Source organism: Haliotis rufescens, unplaced genomic scaffold (assembly GCF_023055435.1).
Source record: "Haliotis rufescens isolate VD_foot unplaced genomic scaffold, xgHalRufe1.0.p SCAF_32, whole genome shotgun sequence".
Classification (NCBI taxonomy): domain Eukaryota; kingdom Metazoa; phylum Mollusca; class Gastropoda; order Lepetellida; family Haliotidae; genus Haliotis; species Haliotis rufescens.
This window is the reverse complement of record NW_025964024.1, coordinates 5,911,840-5,933,628: the sequence shown is the minus strand read 5'-3', so window position 1 is coordinate 5,933,628 and position 21,789 is coordinate 5,911,840. Positions and strand designations below refer to the sequence as shown.

At 43.3% G+C, this 21,789-nt stretch overlaps 1 protein-coding gene across 3 annotated transcripts in view; it reads left to right on the top strand.

Annotated features, from left to right (window-relative positions):
* The window catches only part of LOC124147693 (serine-protein kinase ATM-like), a 111,326-nt gene that overhangs the window by 51,035 nt on the left and 38,502 nt on the right, over positions 1-21,789 (top strand). For 2 of the 3 annotated variants that reach the window (XM_048380700.1, XM_048380699.1), the window contains exons 20-41: positions 569-638; positions 1,272-1,414; positions 2,607-2,715; positions 3,397-3,567; positions 3,957-4,117; positions 5,047-5,299; positions 5,966-6,060; positions 6,297-6,423; positions 7,826-8,040; positions 8,545-8,647; positions 9,023-9,259; positions 9,809-9,944; positions 11,316-11,574; positions 12,448-12,595; positions 13,834-14,022; positions 14,473-14,653; positions 15,788-15,872; positions 17,073-17,207; positions 17,580-17,795; positions 18,446-18,548; positions 20,356-20,501; positions 21,477-21,578. In XM_048380700.1, the coding sequence (XP_048236657.1) occupies positions 569-638; positions 1,272-1,414; positions 2,607-2,715; positions 3,397-3,567; positions 3,957-4,117; positions 5,047-5,299; positions 5,966-6,060; positions 6,297-6,423; positions 7,826-8,040; positions 8,545-8,647; positions 9,023-9,259; positions 9,809-9,944; positions 11,316-11,574; positions 12,448-12,595; positions 13,834-14,022; positions 14,473-14,653; positions 15,788-15,872; positions 17,073-17,207; positions 17,580-17,795; positions 18,446-18,548; positions 20,356-20,501; positions 21,477-21,578 (3,384 nt within the window). The remainder of the gene's footprint in view (positions 1-568; positions 639-1,271; positions 1,415-2,606; positions 2,716-3,396; positions 3,568-3,956; positions 4,118-5,046; positions 5,300-5,965; positions 6,061-6,296; positions 6,424-7,825; positions 8,041-8,544; positions 8,648-9,022; positions 9,260-9,808; positions 9,945-11,315; positions 11,575-12,447; positions 12,596-13,833; positions 14,023-14,472; positions 14,654-15,787; positions 15,873-17,072; positions 17,208-17,579; positions 17,796-18,445; positions 18,549-20,355; positions 20,502-21,476; positions 21,579-21,789) is intronic. The other variant, XM_048380701.1, reaches the window with a different exon arrangement.

Genomic DNA, 21,789 nt, shown 5'->3' with positions numbered 1-21,789 from the left:
TGTAAGAACGATACAAAATTCTGTTAAACAACCGTAAAGCTTAATGTGGGAGGAAAGCCCCAAGTGATGCAGGTCTCAGATGTTTACCACTTCGGTGAAACCCACGAGCACGGGTATGGTGCTGACAAACCTAGAAACTGGGATTCGAACCCACAATCATTCAAAGGTTTCTGGCGTGCCCAAGGGGCGCAACTCTGCACAGCGAATTGCGGCGCCTTAGACGACTGGGCCACCCAAGTCCCGCATGCAATATGAGGGTCTTGTAAATTAAGTATTGAAATGGTGGTAGTGGTGTAGTGTATTGTACATTTTCATAATTACTTTAGATACTAGAATGAATCAATGATCATGTGGACAGTGGTCATGATTGATAGATGAAATAACAGACACCCTTCTCAACTGCTCTTGATGCTCTGTAGCTACAATGAATATCATTGTGCATCCTTTGGGACGCAGTATATTTTTATTCTGCTTCAATTGTCAACATCTGCATGTACTGGTCGCACGTTTGTGCATCAAGTAAATTTCTGCTGTGGTGTTTTATGGCAGCTGTGATGCTCTGTTTTAGCAAACTGCGCAGTGAGTATGCAGCAGCAGTCAGACTGTCCATGGCCAAGTGTATGCGGGGGTTCATGCAGGTAACGTCAAATCTCATTTCAGTCTGTGTCCAAAAAAATTGTCTCTATTTGCCCAAACATATCATATGGTATTTTATTTGCTCATCTTTCTAGACCAAACAAAATGTTAATAGTGGCTGAAGTCACAGACTGTATTTTGCTTCGTATCTTCTTGAGATGAGGTTGGTGGGGTAACCTAGTGGTTACAGCGTTCGCTCGTTACGCCGAAGACCCAGGTTCGATTCCCCACATGGGTACAATGTATGAATCCCATTTGTGGTGTCCCCCGCCATGATATTGCTGGAATATTGCTAAAAACGGCATAAATCTGTACTCACTCACTCCTTGGAGATGAAATACGTTTGAATGTTGCGTTCAAGATTATTGCCCTCCTCTAGCAATAAGTGACAACATACTCACTCCGAGCCGACCTATCCTTGTGTTATCCCCTTTAAGCTGTATGGCAGGCAGGGTCAAAAGTAGTACCGTCTTTTAACGTCTTTTGGTATGACATGGCCTGGGATCTAACCACTGACCTTCTTCTCTCCAGGCAGAAACTAAGAAGATTTGATGTATTGTCAGGTGACAGTTAGATGAAACTATTTTGCATTTATGATTGTCAGTGTAATACATTGGGTGCATTATTTGTTGCAGTGTGATCCCACCGATGAGTGGAGCGTCTTGACGATGAAGAAGGATGAAGACGAGGCTGATGAGAGCATCTCGACAGAGTTTCACAACTGTCTGCTGGACACATGCCATGTGACCTGTTTGTATGTGGCAGAGGCTCTGCAGAAGTGAGTTCTCCACCTCCAGTACCTTGAAGATCCGGGTTAGAATAGGTCTTCAGCAATAAATGCTGGCTGTAAAGGGTGATGATGCCTGTCGTAAGAGGCGACTAACGGGATTGGGTGGTCGGGCTCGCTGACTTGGTTGATGCATGTGATCGTATCCTAATTTTATAGATAGATGCTCATGATATCAATCACTCGATTGTCTGGTCCCGACTTGATTATTTACATATGGCTTGAATATTGCTGAGTGATGCGTTAAACAGCAAACAAACAAACATCTCCAGCTTTATACTACCCATTGCTGCTCATGCCCTATAGCCTGCTGCTATGTAAGCCGTAATTTATAGCAGGGGTGCCATGTTTCACCAATGTACTGTGCATCATTATTCATAGAAGATACAATACGTGATGCATCTGCCCATGTTTCGATACAAAATTTGGCTACTTTGCCTAGTGTTGCTTTGCCTCCTATCACAATACAAAATGGTAAATCTGATTGCAAATACAGGATGGAAATTAGCACTAGGCCGCTAGTCTTGACCAGTTTTGTTAATGTTAAACGTATCCTTAGGGCTAGTAGAACATTTTGTGGGGTATTGCCTTTATGTTATCACTGTTCTTGTACATGTCCTTGGTTCATTTCCATCCCTGAAAATACTTTGTAGTACATGCCTAAATTACCATATATCGCCACCTGTAAGGCAACCCCTGTTGGTGGCAACAACCCCCTGTTAGCCACATTGAACATGGAGAATATCACACCCAAAATGTTCAGATAAAGTACCACAATAGCATTGTATCGTTACTTAAGTATATTGATATGTATTGAAGCTTGAAGTAGTCATGTAGTCAGTTGTATTAGGGTTTGAGAGAATGAATGTTGTTTAACTCTACAGTAAGCATGTTTCGTCTATGTCAATGTGACCTGTGATCAAGTCTGGACCAGGGAAACATGATGCCCATCTTTGGATTGTCTGGTCCAGACTTGATATATTTACAGCTTGCCGTCATATAGCTCTAATATTGCTGAGTGAGGCATAAAACAACAAACCATCATAGCCTACTTGAGATCTGTTCTACCCAGAATCCCCACGGGGATGTACACGGTGGACGCCGGGAGTTATGTCTATCGTGTCCACTACTTATATATTTGTGGTCACTAGTGGTCATCTCCAACTCTTACCTTTGACTGCAGCCTGTTTGTGATTCCCTCCAAGGATGGCCTGCAGCCCAAACCTGCTCAGCAGCAGCATGCAGCCTTCGACCTCCTCTACCAGGACTGTAACGAGCTGATGATATTCAAGGTACAGGATGTCTGTGTGCTGGCTGTCAGTGGAATTAATATCTGCATTTGTTTCCTAACATATGGGGTCGATGGGGTAGCCTAGTGGTTAAAGCCGGCGCTTGTCACGCCTACGGCCCGGGTTCAATTCCCCAGATGGGTACAATGTGTGAAGCTTATTCTGGTATCCCCCACCATAAAGCCTTACTCACTCCTTACAGACATTTGCAGTGTTCCTTCTAGAGCATGCCTCTCATTTATAACACCAGAATTATCACTGTATCACACCATCCATTGATGCAACCATTCACCCAACCATCCATCATCCAACCAACCAACGATCCATCCATCCATTCATCAATCTAACCATTCTTCCAACTATCCATCAACCAACCTACCAACCAACCAACCCACCCTCCCTCCCTCTCTCCCTCAATACATTGATGCAACCATTCACCCAACGATACGTCCATCCATCCGTCAATCCAACCATTCTTTCAACTATCCATCATCCTACCAACCAAACAACCATCCATCCCTCAATACATTGATGCAACCATTCATCCACCCATCCATTTATTCATCAATTCTTGAATCTGATTATCAATCCATCCATCCATCCATCCATTTCCCATCCATCCATCCATTCATTCATTGTCCATCCATCCATCTATTCCTTTGTCCCTTGTTTCCTGGTGTGTAGGAGAGGAAGTCGGTTGAGCGCCAACAGGATGAGGTGCAGTGCCGCACCTCGACTCTACTGACCGTGCTGGCCACGGTGGCCTGCAGCAGCCCGGTCAGCGAGAAGAAGTCCATGTTTGCCCTGTGCCAGCTCATCAAGGAGAAGGGCATCGCCGTGGACAAGGTGCTCAAGGTCGGTCATATTTAATGCAGTACCATAAGAATAAGTGTTCATTTCATTTGATTGTTGTTTAACACAGCACAGCAATATTCCAGCTACATGACAGCAGTGTGTAAATAATCGAGTCTGGATCCCGTTAGTGGTGTGTTACAACAAGCATAGTCACCTTTTCTTCACTGGCCTAAGAATAAGTTACGTAAGGTTGTGCCGTTAGATGGAAATTGATTGGAGTTCAAAAACTGAAATAAATCTACAAGTGCTTTCACTAGAAGATTGTAAATGAATTGACTCTGTATTGTAAGTTTTAAATGATTTCCTGCAGAAATTAGTTTTAAGTGGTACCAAGTTATGAAGGAGTAGCATTCCTTCCTAATGCATATGCATATTGCTGCTTGTGGCAGGTGCTGCGGAAGGTGAGTGTGTTGCTAGGCTACACGGATGTGACGCAGTACATCTGTAGCCACCTGCCGTATCTCCTCAACCAGTGGCTGGAACTGGAGTACCCTCTCTCGGAGTTTCCCTACAGTTTACTGGGTGTAGACAGCTTAGTAACGTTCTTCAGGTATGTGGACATCTTGCATTTAACCCTTTGAAAGCATTTGTTCTTGTAGAAAGATCTTTGGCTTTGGGATTGTTGTTCATTTCACAAATTGCACCCATGTGGGGAATCGAACCCTGGTCTTTGTTATGACCAGCAAACGCTGTAACCACTAGACTACCCCACAGCCCCTATTTCTTCAGAAAACCTTGTTTACACATGAAACATGCATCAAACTGGTGCCTTTTGCTCTTCAGATATTTTTGTTGATATTTTGTGTTTAAAAGTCAACAAAATAGACTAAAGTTCAAATGAAGTTCAGCATAAATCATATACCATTCAATATTTTTTTAATGAAACTTTGTAAGCACATAAAATATACATCATACAACACTATTGAAATTCCAGATTAATATAGGTCCGCAGCAACCTACGCTTGTCATGAGAGGCGAGTGAGTGGATTGGGTGGTCATGCTTGGGGACTTGGTTCATTATGTGACATCGTACACTGATAGAGCGGGATGTTGCTCATGATGCAGTGTTTGGTAAAAACAAGCACAGCATCATTCAGAAAATTCTTTTTTTGAAATATGACATATACTTCTGGGAATTAGACCATGATTTGTTACAATTCTGTTTATGTACGATTCTGTTATTTGCGGTTTTGAAATTTATTTGAAAGCTTTTCCAGTATCAGTGGGTGGATGGTTGGTTGGTTGGACGATGGATGGTTGGGTGAATGGTTGCATCAATTGATGGTGTGATGTAGTGATTATAAATGAGATATGGAAATGGCATCATATTGCTGATGCTACTTTAACAGTGTAGTAGATATAAATGGTCAACTATTATACCGATGTAATTATAAGTCCAGACTATATCAGTGCAATAATCTTAAAACCCCATTTCACCTGACGTCTTGTAGTAAATACCTGTGTGTGAACTCTATGCAGGTCGTATGGCAATGTATTGGTGCCTGGGCTGTTCATGCACGGCCTGCTAGAGGACATCCAGGCGTTGGCCTCAGACACTGAGCAGGGCTGGAAGCAGGTCATCATCGACAGCATCCCCAACATCGTCATCCACATCCTGCCGCTCTTTGCAGCCTCCACGTCAGAGGAGGTCGCCAGTGACCGAGAAGTGAAGAAGAGAACCAATCTAGCTTCGAGGCGTTATGACATGTTGGAGAAGGAGGTGACGAGTGAGGTGGGATATGCTACACACACAGACACAGACAGACAGACAGACACACACACACACACTCTCTCTCTCTCTCTCTCTCTCTCTCTCTATCTAAACAAGAACTTGTTTGAAGTTGATAGTAAAGTATGAGTGAAATGGGGATGCTGTTCTCTTTGAAACTGATGGTTGGGATGGGACATCAAACATCCGGATGACCACGCCCCCCAACCCAAACCTGTAACAAATATTTGGGGATCTATCTGAATACAGTCATTTCCACAAGTGTGGGGGGGATTTAACAAGTGTGGGGGTCATTTAACAATTTGGGGGGTCATTCTTGGAATAGAGTGACTCTCACCTGTGGGAAATACCTGCGTATATGCGCTTCCAAAATTGTGTTGGTATTTTACCTGTGGGGGCATGGTGTCCCAATTGTCTAAGGTGGTGTAATGTGCTGTGTTGAGTTCCTGTTGGTGTGCTAGGATACTCTGATTATGAATTTTGGTTTGTTGGCGCCATACCTGTGCTCGTGGGTTTCCTCCCTCATTAAGTTGTTTTTCAGAGCTTGACACATATAATTTTAAATGTATTTTATCGAGACAAAACATCAATATCATGTCATGGGATATGTTGAAATATTTTTAGATTTTGTCAGCCAATAACTTGATGCTAGTGGCTGTTTGGTTTCAGGTGATAGACCGAGAGATTCATGCTAACCTGGACGTCATCATCGTTAACATCCTCATGTGTCTACACGGAACTGGAAGTGACGAGGCAGACGGCAGGTACAGTACCAGCTGTAATAAATATCTAGAAAGTGTGGACCGAGTGCTTACAGTGTGGGTCCTAGCTATGCTTGCACAAGCTAATGGTTTCAGCCTTGGGGTGCCTGGCCCAGGCTCAATTATTTAGCCATTAAACTCACTCACTCACTCAGTTCATCATAGTAAAGACATTTATTTACAGGCTGGAAAAGTGCGAACTGATTATGAAAGGACAGTTACTCACTGTCTTGTTTCAGCTGCTGCCCGGACCCCAACCCCCCAAGCTACAACAGCTACATCATCAAGTCCACGCTGGACTATCTCACCAACAGCTTCTCCGGCAGCGCAGCAAGGTCCCTGGTGTCTGTACTGGCTAAAACACAGGTGCGTCTGTCAGATCAATTGTGTCTGTACTGGCTAAAACACAGGTGCGTCTGTCAGATCACTTGTGTCTGTACTGGCGAACACACAGGTACGTCTGTCAGGTCTCTGGTGTCTGTACTGGCTAAAACACAGGTACGTCTGTCTGATCACTTGTGTCTGTACTGGCTAAAACACAGGTACGTCTGTCAGATCACTTGTGTCTGTACTGGCTAAAACACAGGTACGTCTGTCAGGTCCCTTGTGTCTGTACTGGCGAACACACAGGTACGTCTGTCAGGTCTCTGGTGTCTGTACTGGCTAAAACACAGGTACGTCTGTCTGATCACTTGTGTCTGTACTGGCTAAAACACAGGTACGTCTGTCAGGTCTCTGGTGTCTGTACTGGCTCAAACACAGGTACGTCTGTCTGATCACTTGTGTCTGTACTGGCTAAAACACAGGTACGTCTGTCAGGTCCCTTGTGTCTGTACTGGCTAAAACACAGGTTCGTCTGTCTGATCAATTGTGTCTGTACTGGCTAAAACACAGGTACGTCTGTCAGGTCCCTTGTGTCTGTACTGGCGAACACACAGGTACGTCTGTCAGGTCTCTGGTGTCTGTACTGGCTAAAACACAGGTAGGTCTGTCTAATCACTTGTGTCTGTACTGGCTAAAACACAGGTAGGTCTGTCTGATCACTTGTGTCTGTACTGGCTAAAACACAGGTACGTCTGTCAGGTCCCTGGTGTCTGTACTGGCTAAAACACAGGTACGTCTGTCTGATCACTTGTGTCTGTACTGGCTAAAACACAGGTACGTCTGTCAGGTCCCTGGTGTCTGTACTGGCTAAAACACAGGTACGTCTGTCAGGTCTCTGGTGTCTGTACTGGCTAAAACACAGGTACGTCTGTCAGGTCTCTGGTGTCTGTACTGGCTAAAACACAGGTACTTTTCATTGCAGTGGAACTTGACTTACGATATTTGACATAATGAGTGGTCACAGTTTGTTGGTCTCTTCTGTTTTGACTGAGTCAAGCTTCCAATTGGATTAAAAAGATACGATCATAGTAATAACTGCAGACAGGGAGGAAATCGGTGTGTGTTATCATGTTGTTTGTTGGTGCAGGTCACTTGATACGTCTGATGTGTTACTTGATTGTTGCCTTCGGTCTTAAGCTTTGAATCAGAAACATGGTTGAGGGTAAGAGAAATGGATATGATCAGTGAAATCAAGCCACACTTAGAATCTGATGATGATGTGACCGTGATGATGATCATGGTGGTGATGTTGGTGTTGGAGGTGGTGATGGGTAAGACGATGATGATGATGATGATGACGGTGATCATAATGATGATGTCAATGATGATGGTGATGATGATATCTGGGGTGATGCTGATGATGGTGATGTCCTTGGTTTTTCAGGACTCTATCCAAAGAGTGCTCCTGAAGCTGGCTACTAGTCTTTCGACAGAGCATCGTATCCAGGAAAAGCGCCGAATTCTGACAATGTACCAACTGTTTGTTGAGATGCTTCTCCCGGAATTTGCCAGCACCCTTTGCGGCAGCTGGGGCTTCATTTTGAGGGATGTCATCCATAGGCTTGTGCATGTGATCAAGGACATCAACACGCAACACAGGTACCGTCAGATATGTACCTTCAGGAACTGAGACAGATGTAGAAAATATTTTTGGCAGATAGTGCCTGAGAGATTGATCGAATAATTGGTTAAACAATCAGTATGGACATTAAAATGATTATCGATTGCCTGCTTAGCTAATTGCTAAAGAAATTCCATGTATACAGTTTACTGTTTCGCAATTAAATAATAGTCTTGGTTCTCAGGCACCGCCTGCATCATAAAGTCTGCTGCACATTTCGTATTTATTTCCATTTTTAAAAAAATCCCCACTGTCTATTAATAATAGATTTGACAGCTGTGATTATTTATATGAATATTTAGGTATTATCCAGCACATATACTGGAGTAGATGTCAAAGTCTTTGAGTAGGGGGATGACCTCCATCCTCTGTCTGTGGGTCATCAAAGGATGGACAGGTGCCAGAGCCCAATGAAGGCGGGAGGGAATGTTTAGCGTCCACCTTAAGAACTGAAGCTAACATGACAATTTTGTTTTTTCCAGAGACATCTTTGTGAGTGACCATGCTTCGAGGCTGTCCATGATGGAGACATGTATTGGTCTGCTGCATAGCATCAGTACAGTGGCCCTAGAGAGTTGTCCAGAGGTAGGTTATCTCCCTTTGAGTCGGGGCAGACTTTGGCCTTTAGTAAATTGAAACGGCTTCACTTTCTCTCTTGTTCAGATTAATCAGAACCCTGGGAAGACCCGGTGTACCAGGCTAAACCTTCCACTGGCCTGTTCTTCCTGTTGTTTAGCCAAGACCAGTTCTTCCCCAGGGTAAGACGGGATAAAGCAAGGTCTGGTTGCCACGGATTCAGAATACTGTGTCTGAGTGGAGTGTACATGTATGCTAAACTCAGGCATGTTATCTCAGTGGGCTTAGCACTGTAGTACAAGCAGATAGGAGGGAATGCAATGTTAAAACCCATTTCACCTCCACCATCACCGCCGTGTTAATCTCACTGCCTTTCCTCCCCAGGAGCTGGGCAAGTACCTGGACTGTATTGTAAGTACGACCCTCCCGTTGATGAGGCGGCGTGGACCCCTCCAGGACAGCAGCCAGACGCTGCTCAATTTGCTGATCATGGAGAACGCCGGTGCCCTCCGCGGCGCCATTGGCCAGCTGGACACATTCCCTGAGGAGTATGAGTTCAGTAATTACAGGAAGGTTCACAGAAAGCTCCAGAAACACGCAGGGAGAGGCTCTTTGATACAGGTTTGTTGACCTGTAAAATAAATGCAAATGTGTTCGGAAATCTGATTGGTTTAAAAACATTGTTAATTGGGATTGGATCCTGGAAATATCTTATCATGACGTCATAGCATTCCAGAGTGTCATCATGTCAGTCTAACAACTGGGAGTTCATATAGAGACAGAGGGCTATAGAAAACTACTGATAACTTTCGTAGTTTACAATGTTGAAAACGCCACATATTCCAAAAGAAGTTTCCTGCCATCAAATATTCAATAACACTCGCAAATCAGAAAACACATCGAGAATCTTTGATAAATGTTTAATGACATGTCATACAGCACATGAAAACTACAGGAACTACTACCAGTTTATTCATGACTGTGTCTGCTTCCTCCGGATGTAGCCTCGTGTCCCTTGACGTCAAAGACCGTATGTGGATTTGTTAGTACAAATGGTGCTAAACCATATTTCTCCTCTCTATTACTACCAAACCTGGATTTGTACACCCGATTCCATTTATATTGTCTCAAGTCTTCAACCAGTCAGCAGTTGTTGTTGATATTCGTCAGGAGATGCAACATACTGTGAAGGTCCTCCAAGAGAAGCAGACAGTCACTGAGGGCTGCACACAAACTCTCCTCTCTCTCAACTCCCTCTTCTGCCAGAGTCGATCGGAGCTTCGCACTTTAACAACAGATTCACAGAGTAAGTCATGCAAAACTTTCAAACTGTCACTGGTTTCAAATCATTATGTATATGTAGCAGGGCAATGAATGAGTGATAGGCAAACACACGCTACGGATGAGAGACGTTATATTTTGCCAATGGATGTTTCATGTATGTATCACACCCCTGTGGGTGAGACATTGGTGTCTTCCCGACTAGTGCCGCAACTTATCATTCCAGATATCTGATTTTAGATGATTTTACTTGCCAACAAATGTGTGCAGACTGAGAACATGCAGTGAGACAAAGGGTCAACTTTGAGGTTAGCTTGGCCAATCAGTTGAGCATGTCATGGCTTGGGTTTGTTAAGGCTAACAACATGAAGGACACATTTGGTACATTTAATCTATCTTAACCAATAATTAAACAAAAAAGTTGACCACTTAAAAGCAGACACTAAAGGTGAATAAAATAAATATGTACAATGTTGTATCTGCCACATATACTACTCAAAAGATGTTAAGCACCCCTCAATTCTTTGAATTTTACTATTCTTAATTGTCATGCAATGACAGATTAACTATTGTTGCAACGTAGCATCATATTACTATTGTAATATGAAAGAATCGGGTGGTCTTTGACTTCTTTTGAGTAGTATATATTGTTGCATTGCTTAAGCAACCAGTAGGAATGTGATGTTGCTGCTATGTTGAGTACAGCGCACATTCTACCCGGATGTTCACAACCAAATATTCTGTTCATTGAAACTTGTAAAGAAAACATGGGTTTTCAGTGAAGCCTCAAAATGGTAAGTTGCATCAAATATGTTGCATGTTGATGCATGTCTTCGTGTCCCAATTGCGTGGATCGATGCTCAAGACATCAATCATGGGATGGTCTTGTCCAGAATCAAATATGTTCAGCTCGCCTTCATATAGCTGGAATATTGCAGAGTGCGGCGTTAAACAACAAACAAACATGCATTTTAGTGATACTCTATGCTGATTGGTCAGTTGAAGTCATATGACGACACAGTGCTTCATTTTAAAAAATAAATGACATATGACATCCACTTTTCATGATGTTTAATTGATAACAATACATCATCTGAATAACAGGCTTCCTTCAGTGAAGTTTCTCTGTGGGGTTGACATTTCAAACAGTTTATATTCATTTTCCTTAATAATATGTCAATGAGTAAATGTCAGTGGATTAACACCTTTCATTCACTCAAGACAGATATTTCCTTGTAATTAGCTCGTTGGTCAATCTCTCCATTGTGTTGAAAATTTTGTTCCAGCTGATTACATTCCTCACATCAAGCTGACACACTTCCAGGTTCCATAATTATTGTTCAGTGCAGTGTTAAATCAAACTCATCACTGATCATCCTGAATGGCTTCATTTCAGACTCAACTGATGGTCCTGTTCTGTGTCAGCTGGTCTGTGAGTTACTCCACTTGACACAGTCACCTTGCCACCAGGTGGCACTGGAAGCTGCATCCTGTCTTGGAATCATTGGACCAATTGACCTCTACACACTGTCCCTCCCGAAGAAGTGTCCCCAGCCCGGACTACAGGACTCCTTGGAAGCATACCAGGACAACTCGGATGGCCAGAAGTACTGCCGGATCTTCCACTGTCTCAACCAGTATCTTGTTGATCCTTGGTGAGTTCGGGCAGTCGGGTAGCCTAGTGGTTAAAGCGTTCGTTCATCACGCCGAAGACCTGGGTTCGATTCCCGACATGGGTACAATGTGTGAAGCCCATTTCTGGTGTCCCCCGCCTTGATATTGCAGGAATATTGCTAAAAGCGGCGTAAAATCATACTCACTCTCTCTCTCTCTCCCTTGGTAGAGTTCTCCCTGCAGATTTGTTTTGTTTGTTTAATTGTTGTTTAACGCTGCACTCAGCAATATTCCAGCTGCATGATGGTGGTCTATAAATAATCAACTCTGGACTAGACAATCCAGTGATTAACATCATGACCATCGATCCTCGTAATTGGGATACGATGACTTGCAGCGATCAAGTCAGCAAGCCTGACCACTCGATCCCATTAGTTGCCTCTTGCAACAAGCAAATTCGCCTATTTCTCTAATCCGGATATTCTCGGGTGTCTCCTTGCAGATGGCAATGGGGAAGCCTAACCTCATCACGCGAAGGCGCGGAGTTCGATTCCCTACATGGACACAATATGTGTACATCTCTGGTGCTGGAATATTGCTAAAAACGGTGTTAATCCAAACTTACTAACTCTTTCAGTAGATTAAGCTGAAAGGATAGTATGCAGTACAAGCAGTGCTTTATTATGAATTGCCTTCGCAAGGATTCTTCAAGTCTTCATTTAGAAGTGGGAGGAAGATGAATACATGCCACTTCTTTTTTTTATGGATAGCAACTTCTTTTATTCTTTGTATGACGTTTCAGAGATACTTCTTGCTCCTTCATACAAAGAGTAATAGAAGTTGCTGTCCATATAAAAGTGTCATGTGTTCGAGGATTCTTCAGTTTGACTTGAGAGCCTGCCTATATGTTGCAGCATCACGGTAGTGCAGAGGTCTGGCGAGGTCCTCAAGTCCATGCTGGCCACAAGGCTTGGCGTAGAATTCAGCAACGACTACAAGGCCAAACTAGCTGACAAAGACTATCTCTTCAACTATCTGCATCCTTTCAAGTGCAAGAAGAAGGTATGGTGCTGATGCTACTGTAGGAAGTCAGGTGCTTCATGTCGTGGGAAAATGTAGATAGTTTAATTGGTTACGTTTAAAGGTCAGTCGGAATGGAATTGAACATCACATAACAACAAGACAATACATTTAGTGTCTTGTAGATATTGTATCTTACCACCTGATTTGATGTATTCATACATATGTTTTTTTGTCTGAAAAGGCTTAAATCGGGGGTATCAATTAGAAAATTGATACCTCATTTGAACTATTCAGAATCAAACTATCTTCAATGTCATGGTAGAATTATTAATCATGCTTCAATGTGATATTCCTTGGGTAAATTAGGTATAAAATACAACTTTTAGTTTGCACATTACAATAAGGAGTTGGGGAAATATACTTTGATGTCATTTTTCATTGTTATGTGTTAAGCTAGTGATGTTGTAAGATGTGTGAGGGCGTGGTGCTTCTAACTAACCTCCTTAACTTTCTTCCTTGAGTGCATCAGGTATTCATGGTGATAGGCCAAAATGAATATGGAAGAATCGTTCTGAAGTCTTTTTTAAATGAAGCATGAAAGCTGATTCTGGTTATGTGAATGTGATGCAAACATGGTTATAGTTACTAAACCCATTGTATTTGGGGTATTGGTGTCTGGGAGGTTGGAATCTAAATTTTCCCTCTTTATGATCCTGGGCGGTGGGGTAGTCTAGTGGGTAAAGTGTTCACTCGTCACGACAAAATTTGATACTCTACATGGGTACAATGTGTGAAGCCCATTTCTGGTGTCCCCAATCGTGATATTGCTGGAATATTAGTAAAAGCAGCGTAAAAACTTACTCACTCACTCACTCACTCACACTTTATGATCCTTGGTTTATTGTGTCTAACCCATGCTGGTTGGTTTGACCAGAGTGATAAACATCTACATGAGGTAGAATGGGGGCCAGCAGCCGTTTTGAGCTCTACAAGATCCATGGTTTCATGAATGAGTTAGGATTTATGCCGCTTTGATCAGAATTTAGTTATGTCCTCGCATGGGAGAACAGCCCATTGTAAAACAGATCATTGCTGTTTATGAATTTGAAGTCCACAATAATGTTGATGTGAAACCAGGGATTATAACAACAGGTCAAATTAGTTATAGAACCATGATCAGCAGATCCTGGCATGGCTATGGGAGACAACTCGTCTCACTTATTGGTTGTCCTTGATGCCAGGACATGGTTGAGAATGTGATTGATGCTGTGTTTCAGCCTGTGGCTAGTGAAGCGTCTACAGGGAATCTGGAGAGGTTCTTCCAGACAGTCAACTCGGATAGTCTGTGGGTGCCAGAACATGGAGACCACAGACGCTGGGTGACGGACCTGACATGTGCACTCCTCAACAGCGGCTCTGTCACCGACGACCTGCTGCGTCTGCTCTCGCCCATATGTGAACTCAGGGTAAGATAGGAACAAGAAGGAGGCTGTTCTCCAGAGGATAGCTTCAATCCACACTAACAGTGATTTTCATGAGTCAGGGTTGCATCACTCTCAGGCTCTACATTAAGATTTCATTCTGGTCTGTTTTCTTTTCTACAAATTTTCCATTATTCATAACTTTGTGATGCTTCTTCTACAATGATTTATAGTCTTTTTCCAGACTGCTCTTTGGCACCAGTTCGGCCTCAAGTCTGCACCAAATGTCTATAAAAATTGCAAAGAGAAATTACAAATGTCCCAATTCATGTTATATAGTAATATCTAATGTTAGAGCTTTGCAGAGGTGACATGTTTGAGCAAGATAACAATTTTTCCCAAATTGCCTACTCTGGACAGTTAGTTTGGCATCCTGGATTAATCCCTGATTTAGGCAGTTGTGATAACTGATATCTGCATAACTTGTTGGCACAGCCCGAGTTCTGTGAGATGGTGCTGCCGTTCCTTGTCCACAACATCCTGGTAGCAGGCATCGACGATCATTGGGAGGTGGTGTCAAACAGGATCTCGGGCTTCTTCCAGACTCACTGTGAGACCGTGTGTGGAGGAGCAGGGAGGGGGGCCTCTTCCGGGGACAGCAAGTCTATGAGTGAGTGTAAGTTGTGGTGGAGCAGGGAGAGGGGCCTCCTCCGGGGACAGCAAGTCTAGGAGTGAGTGTAAGTTGTGGTGGAGCAGGGAGAGGGGCCTCCTGCGGGGACAGCAAGGCTATGAGTGAGTGTAAGTTGTGGTGGAGCAGCGTAGTGGTTACAACAGCATGCCATTCTTGTCATGTGTACATTAACAGTAAATTAATGAAATGCAAGTGTTTCCCTGGCATTAGGCAAATCACACAAATTTCATTTCCCTAGTTTCCATAACCCCATAAAGTTGAACTACGCCCACTAACGGACTGCTCTTTGCTGATTGGCTGATTATAGAATCTGCAGGCTTGTGGTACATTATTGCGCTAATGATGTGACTGATTGTGTAATGTCATCTACATGTAGTACATGTGTTAATGATTAAATAAGCAGCCTGAAATAATATTGAAGTGTTTAAAAAATATAAGAATTGGTTCTCAGGCAATGAGTTTTGAAAATATTGTGTGGGCAGGCAGTGTTTTTTTCTATTTTTTTGCTTGTTCAAACTAGTATGTAATCAAATAAACAGTTGTGTATCATCAACCTCCCTACATAACCAAGTATACAAACTCCTATTGCTGCCATGACCATTACAAAAGATGCGCAATAATACATTGTACGTGTCAAGGTAAGTAACTGGAAGCTTTGGAGCGCATTGTTTTGGGTTTTTTTCTTAAAAAAATAAAATGAAAATATAAATGTAATGTGCGGCACAGACTTTATGATGATGCGGGCGGTGCCTGAGTATCAAGACTATTATTTTTTTAGCCTTATTTGTAAAATTCAGATCAATATGTTTTTGGGTTCATGGAGGTATAAATGTAAAAACAGGTGTGCATATGGATTGTCATATTGTGCAAACATTTGTTTACATTTATATATACCTCCATAAAATGCAAAAAAATATTGAAGTCATTTCTTAAATACTTATTTTTTGTATGTTTATTTTAATATACACATGTCTCAGCTTTTTCAGACGATCTAAAGTATTCAGGTGTTAGACTGGTTTAAATATAGATCTTTAACGTGTTAGTGAGGGTAGGGTGGTAGTAGGAACAGTCCTATAGACGAGAGTGACTTAGGCCTTGCCTTGGTGATTTATTCTGCAGCTGGCGTGTGTTGCAACAAGGAGTCAGTACAGACCATGCTTCACGTGGTGCAGTACCTGCGCCAACAGAAAAGACCAAGGCGAGGGTGAGACAAGATATTCACAAACTTATACTGACTGCCATCACACTATCTTTGCTTTGTGTCTCAAATGATTGCAAAATCGTCTCCCTCGGAAATCGTCATCCTAAGACAAAAAATATTGTTGATAGGATGTATGAAATGAGTTCAAGTGGAGTGAGATTAAATACCATGATTTTATTTGATTGTTTATGCTGTTCATCTATAGAACAAATATGCTACTGTGTAGACAGATGTTTGTGTGTTGTGACAACCTAGTGCCACTATGTTGATCTGTGTTTGTGTGTTGTGACAACCTAGTGACACTATGTTGATCTGTGTTTGTGTGGAGTGACAACTTAGTGCCACTATGTTGATCTGTGTTTGTGTGGGGTAACAACCTAGTGACTCTATGTTGATCTGTGTTTGTGTGGAGTGACAACCTAGTGACTCTATGTTGATCTGTGTTTGTGTGGGGTGACAACTTGGTGACACTATGTTGATCTGTGTTTGTGTGGAGTGACAACCTAGTGACTCTATGTTGATCTGTGTTTGTGTGGGGTGACAACCTGGTGACACTATGTTGATCTGTGTTTGTGTGGAGTGACAACTTAGTGCCACTATGTTGATCTGTGTTTGTGTGGAGTGACAACCTAGTGACACTATGTTGATCTGTGTTTGTGTGGAGTGACAACCTAGTGACTCTATGTTGATCTGTGTTTGTGTGGAGTGACAACCTAGTGACTCTATGTTGATCTGTGTTTGTGTGGGGTGACAACCTAGTGACTCTATGTTGATCTGTGTTTGTGTGGAGTGACAACCTAGTGACTCTATGTTGATCTGTGTTTGTGTGGAGTGACAACTTGGTGCCACTATGTAGATCTATGTTTATGTGGTTGACAACTTGGTGCCACTATGTAGATCTATGTTTATGTGGTTGACAACTTAGTGCCACTATGTATATCTGTGTTTGTGTGGTTGACAACTTAGTGCCACTATGTTGATCTGTGTTTGTGTGGGTTGACAACTTGGTGCCACTATGTTGATCTGTGTTTGTGTGGGTTGACAACTTGGTGCCACTATGTTGATCTGTGTTTGTGTGTTGTGACAACTTAGTGCCACTATGTATATCTGTGTTTGTGTGGTTGTCAACTTAGTGCCACTATTCAGATCTATGTTTGTGTGGTTGACAACTTAGCGCCACTCTATAGATCATTTGTGTGACAGGCGGAAGGTCCTGACCCCCTGGGATGACAACTTCTGGCTGCAGTTGAACTACTTGGAGGTGGCGAGGGCGGCCCTCTACTGCTCCGCTCCGTTCACCGCCATTCTGTACGCAGAGATATGGTCCGACTCATGCAGGTCAGAAACTTCTTCCAGAATAGTATATGTCCCCCTGTCGTAATCAGCCTCTCACAACAACATGGGATAATCACATCAACCACTGGTTTGTCTGGCACAGACTAAATTATTTACAGGTTGTAATGTCAGGAATGTTGCTGACTGCTGCTTAAAACAAACAAACAAACAAACAGAAACTTCTTCAGAAAATGTTCAGTTATCACAATTAATTATTTCGGGATATTGCACATACTTGCAACTTGAGTGGGGAATAAATGACCGCCTCTTTCTGAGCAGCATCTGATGTCCCATGTTCTATGTTCTATCATATCAACCTGAAGCACTATAAGCACAGGTTTTGTTTTTCAATATCATCTTATTCTTTTCTTTCAGTGAGGATGACAAGGATTCATCGTCGGGGAGTCGGTCTCAGCGATTGTCGCAGCCAGTGAGCCAGGACCAGCGTCTCGACACACTGAGTAGCATCACATCCTCCTCCAGTACCCAGCTGAATGTCCAGGAGCTCTTGCTGGAGGCGTACCAGATTGTCGGGGACCCTGACGGGGTGTACGGGTGTGGGGCTGGGAGGCTGGCAGACTCCACGTCTAGGTGAGCAGAGTGGGGGACACTGACGGGGGCCTCCAGATTGTCGGGGACCCTGACAGGGTGTACGGGTGTGGAGCCGGGAGGCTGGTGGACTGTACTTCTAGGTGAGCAGTGTCGGGGACACTGGCTGGGGGTACCCGATTGTCGGGGACCCTGACAGGGTGTACGGGTGTGGAGCCGGGAGGCTGGCAGACTCCACGTCTAGGTGAGCAGAGTGGGGGACACTGACGGGGCCTCCAGATTGTCGGGGACCCTGACAGGGTGTACGGGTGTGGAGCCGGGAGGCTGGTGGACTCAGCGTCTAGGTGAGCAGTGTCGGGGACACTGACGGGGTGTACAGGTGTGGGGGACACCTATGGGTGTATGGATAGGGGGACACTGACGGGGTGTATGGGATGGAGGACACTGATGGGGTGTACGGGTGTGGGGCTGGGAGGTTGGCAGACTCCACATCTTAGTGAGAAGTGATGAGGAGATGAGGTGTCTGGGTGACACTGATTGGCACAGGTGTGGAGGGTCCTGGTGTTGGGGTCTAACATTGGAACATATATGAATAGACTCTAGTTTAGGATGGTCAGTCTATAATAGTGGTGAGGGTTGGATGTTCAGAGGGCTTGTGGAGTCTGGCTGACACGATGGCTTTCTGTTCCTAGGATTAAAACTTACCTTCATGAGAACAGACTTGAGAAGGCGGTGGTTACCTTTGACATCGGAATGAAGATGGGACAGCCAACAGAGGACATGGGCCTCTTAAAGGTGAGAGATTCCTGCGCCAGTTGTAAAAGAGGTAATATGTCTGTATCCTTTAGAAACAGGTTGTCATGGTGCTTTTGGGGAGCAGACTCACTCAAGAAACATTCTCACCTTAATTGAGGCTTTTATGTAGCTGAGTAGCTAAAGCATTTTCGTATCAAACAGAAAAGCCAGGTTTTATTCCCAAATTGGAGACAAAAGGCGAAACCAATTCCTGATGCCCCCTGCCAAGATGTGAAGTATATTTTACTTCAAAAATGTTAAAGAACACCCAATTCTTTCATATTACTATAGTTAATCTGTCATGGAAAAATGAAAAAAATCAATGTTCTTTTACTTCTTTTGAGTAGTATACATTTACTAAACCTGCATAAAACCCATCTTCCCAAAGCAAGCCTGTCCACTAGCCTATATCAAAGCCTAGTTTCTACCCTTGCCACATCAAGACCACTTTTCTTGGCTCAACCCTGGTGCCACCTTGCGTTGATCACGAGTTGTGCCCCTTGTAATGAAAACGCGATGTCCAATCGCTTTTCTTATGTCGAAAAACTTCACAAAGTTGGCGACTACAAAAGGCAACGACTTAGTCGATCTGATAATTAAAACATTCACGATTTCATCCCTGACACAAAAACATAGACAATCATTGGGGGGTTTAAAAGATGAAAAAGACATATTCATGTCAACAATGACAGGCAGTGGTAAATCACTTTCATACGATTGTTTCTAGTCATGGATGTTGATTTTGTGGAACGTTCTCTGATTGGAATATCAATATGTGCGATAGTCCAATCATGTTTAGCACAGGAAAGTGGGCTGGATGTGGCAAGGAAGGAAACAAGACTTTGATAAAAAGGCTAGAGGACACTCTTGCCCCGGGAAGCTGCATAAAACCATACTTACTTCAGTTTGGAATTACCTTAGTCAAGTAATGGAACAAGTGATAACATCAGGGCCCTGTTCCACAAATGGATCTTAGCGCAGTGATGATCGTAAGACTGTGTTAAAGTATGGGAGTTATGATCACCTTAGTGAGTGAGTGAGTTTGGTTTTACGCCGCTTTTAGCAATATTCCAGCAATATCACGACGGGGGACACCAGAAATGGGCTTCACACATTGTACCCATGTCGGGAATCGAACCCGGGTCTTCGGCATGACGAGCGAACGCTTTAACCACTAGGCTACCCGACCGCACTGATCACCTTAGCACTAAAATCACTTTGTGAAATGGGATCCAGATCAATTGAAACTTCCTCACCTACCAAGTGGGGATATAGGGGCAGATAAGGACCACATTCTACAAGTGGTCTCAGCACTACAACTGTCCTAAGTTAATGTTAAAGTATGGGAGCCCTGGTCATCTTGGTGCTAAGGTTACTTTGCGGAATAGGTCCCCAGTAGGTCATCTTGAGCTGGGTAATATGGATCAGCTGGTTACCATGTGTCACCTGGGTTATATAGACAATAATTTACGAGTGACAAGGAATGGCGGATTATCTGTCCTGAGTGAAATTGTGAAACTTGTCATGAGACTTGTTGTGGAAAATGATGAATGAACATGATGAATGGGAAAAGTGGTTCAGGATTTCTAAAACAGCCAACCGGATTTAAGTGACTGCTGTAACCTCCTGTGGATGTTACAGCAAAAATACTACCCTGCATCTCCCTTCCCATCTGTGTAATAAATGTGAGTCATCATTCCCCATTAGTATTGAATGTTGCAGATGCAATCTACTATTTTTTTCCTGGCTCAGACTCATTTTCTTCAAAAGCCACATCGATATGAAACATCCTCCCCTTCGTTTCCAGACCTTGCAGAGTTTCGGAGCTGACTACCTGCTGGAGCTGTGTCTGACGGGGAAGGTGGGTGAGACGGGGCTCTCCCCCGCCCTGCAGGAGGTGCAGTATGAGGCGGCATGGAGGGCGGGGCAGTGGAACCTTGATGTGCCAGCCAGGTACGTTCATGTTGAGCCTTGCTGTTCATGTTCATGCAATGTTTGGTGTGGGAATCTAATGGCAGTGGAGTCTCGATGTGCCTGTCGGGTATGTACATGTAGGTGTCTGTCAATAAGGGTGGATCAAATGAATTGTCAAAGTCTGTTGGTCAAGCAAGTCTTTAAAAATATCAGGATTCCTAAAATCTCTTTGTTATTTTTTTTTCAACTTTTGTATATTTCAGGAAAAATGACTTTTAAAAATGATGGGGATATTTAACTGAGAATTAACCTGCTTTCTTTGTGTACCTGGGCCCATGCATGACAGATTAACTATAGTGTAAGGTGAAATGTGGTTTGACGTCGCGTTATTGCACCATATGCATATATCCATGTGGCTGATTGTACTAGTCCGGACTAATGCCGATTTTATAGTGCTAGCCCACTGAGATGCCATGCCGCTGTTTAACATGAATACCCCACTCAGACACAGTATACTGGCTCCAACCTGACCAGTCCTTGTTTTAGCCCCTTAATGCCAATCACCAGACAGGGTAACAACAAGTACCATCTTTTAACGTCTTGGGGTATGACACTGTCTGGGCTCGAAATTCTTGCTGGGCAGATGCTCTATCACTAGACCACGGAGCAGTCTTAGCATTAGTCATATGAAAGAATCGTGTGGTCATTAACTTTGTCTTTGTAGTGTATTTTATCTGCAGTAATTTCAGTGAGGTTTACAGTATCAGAACGTTACACTTACCATGTTAAATTAGTGATGCCTTAAGTTTGTCAGTGTGTTGGTGGGGCGGTCGGGTAGCCTAGTGGTTAAAGCGTTCGTTCATCACGCCGAAGACCCGACGTTTGATTCCCGACTTGGGTACAATGTGTGAAGCCCATTTCTGGTGTCCCCCCGCCGTGATATTGTTGGAATATTGCTAAAAGCGGCGTAAAACCATACTCTCTCACTCACTCACTCAGTGTGTCGGTTCCCAGGGTTGGTGCTGAGACAGGGTTCCATCAGAAACTCTACTGTGCCATGGATGCTCTCAAGGACGATCAGCTGAAACTGGCTCAGGCCTCGATACACAGTGCAAGGTGGGTAACGGGAATTATCTTTTTCTAAGTGTGATTATAGTTTTTGCTTATATATAGCTTTATAAATTGTACGTAATGGTAGAAAATATGGAATAGACTTATCCATTTGTCTGTCATAATCAAATATCTAAATAAGATTGTATTTGTAGTCAGGTATTGAAATGTGTCTTATTTTTTCAAGGTTTTCTGCCATTGATTGAGACCATGTTTC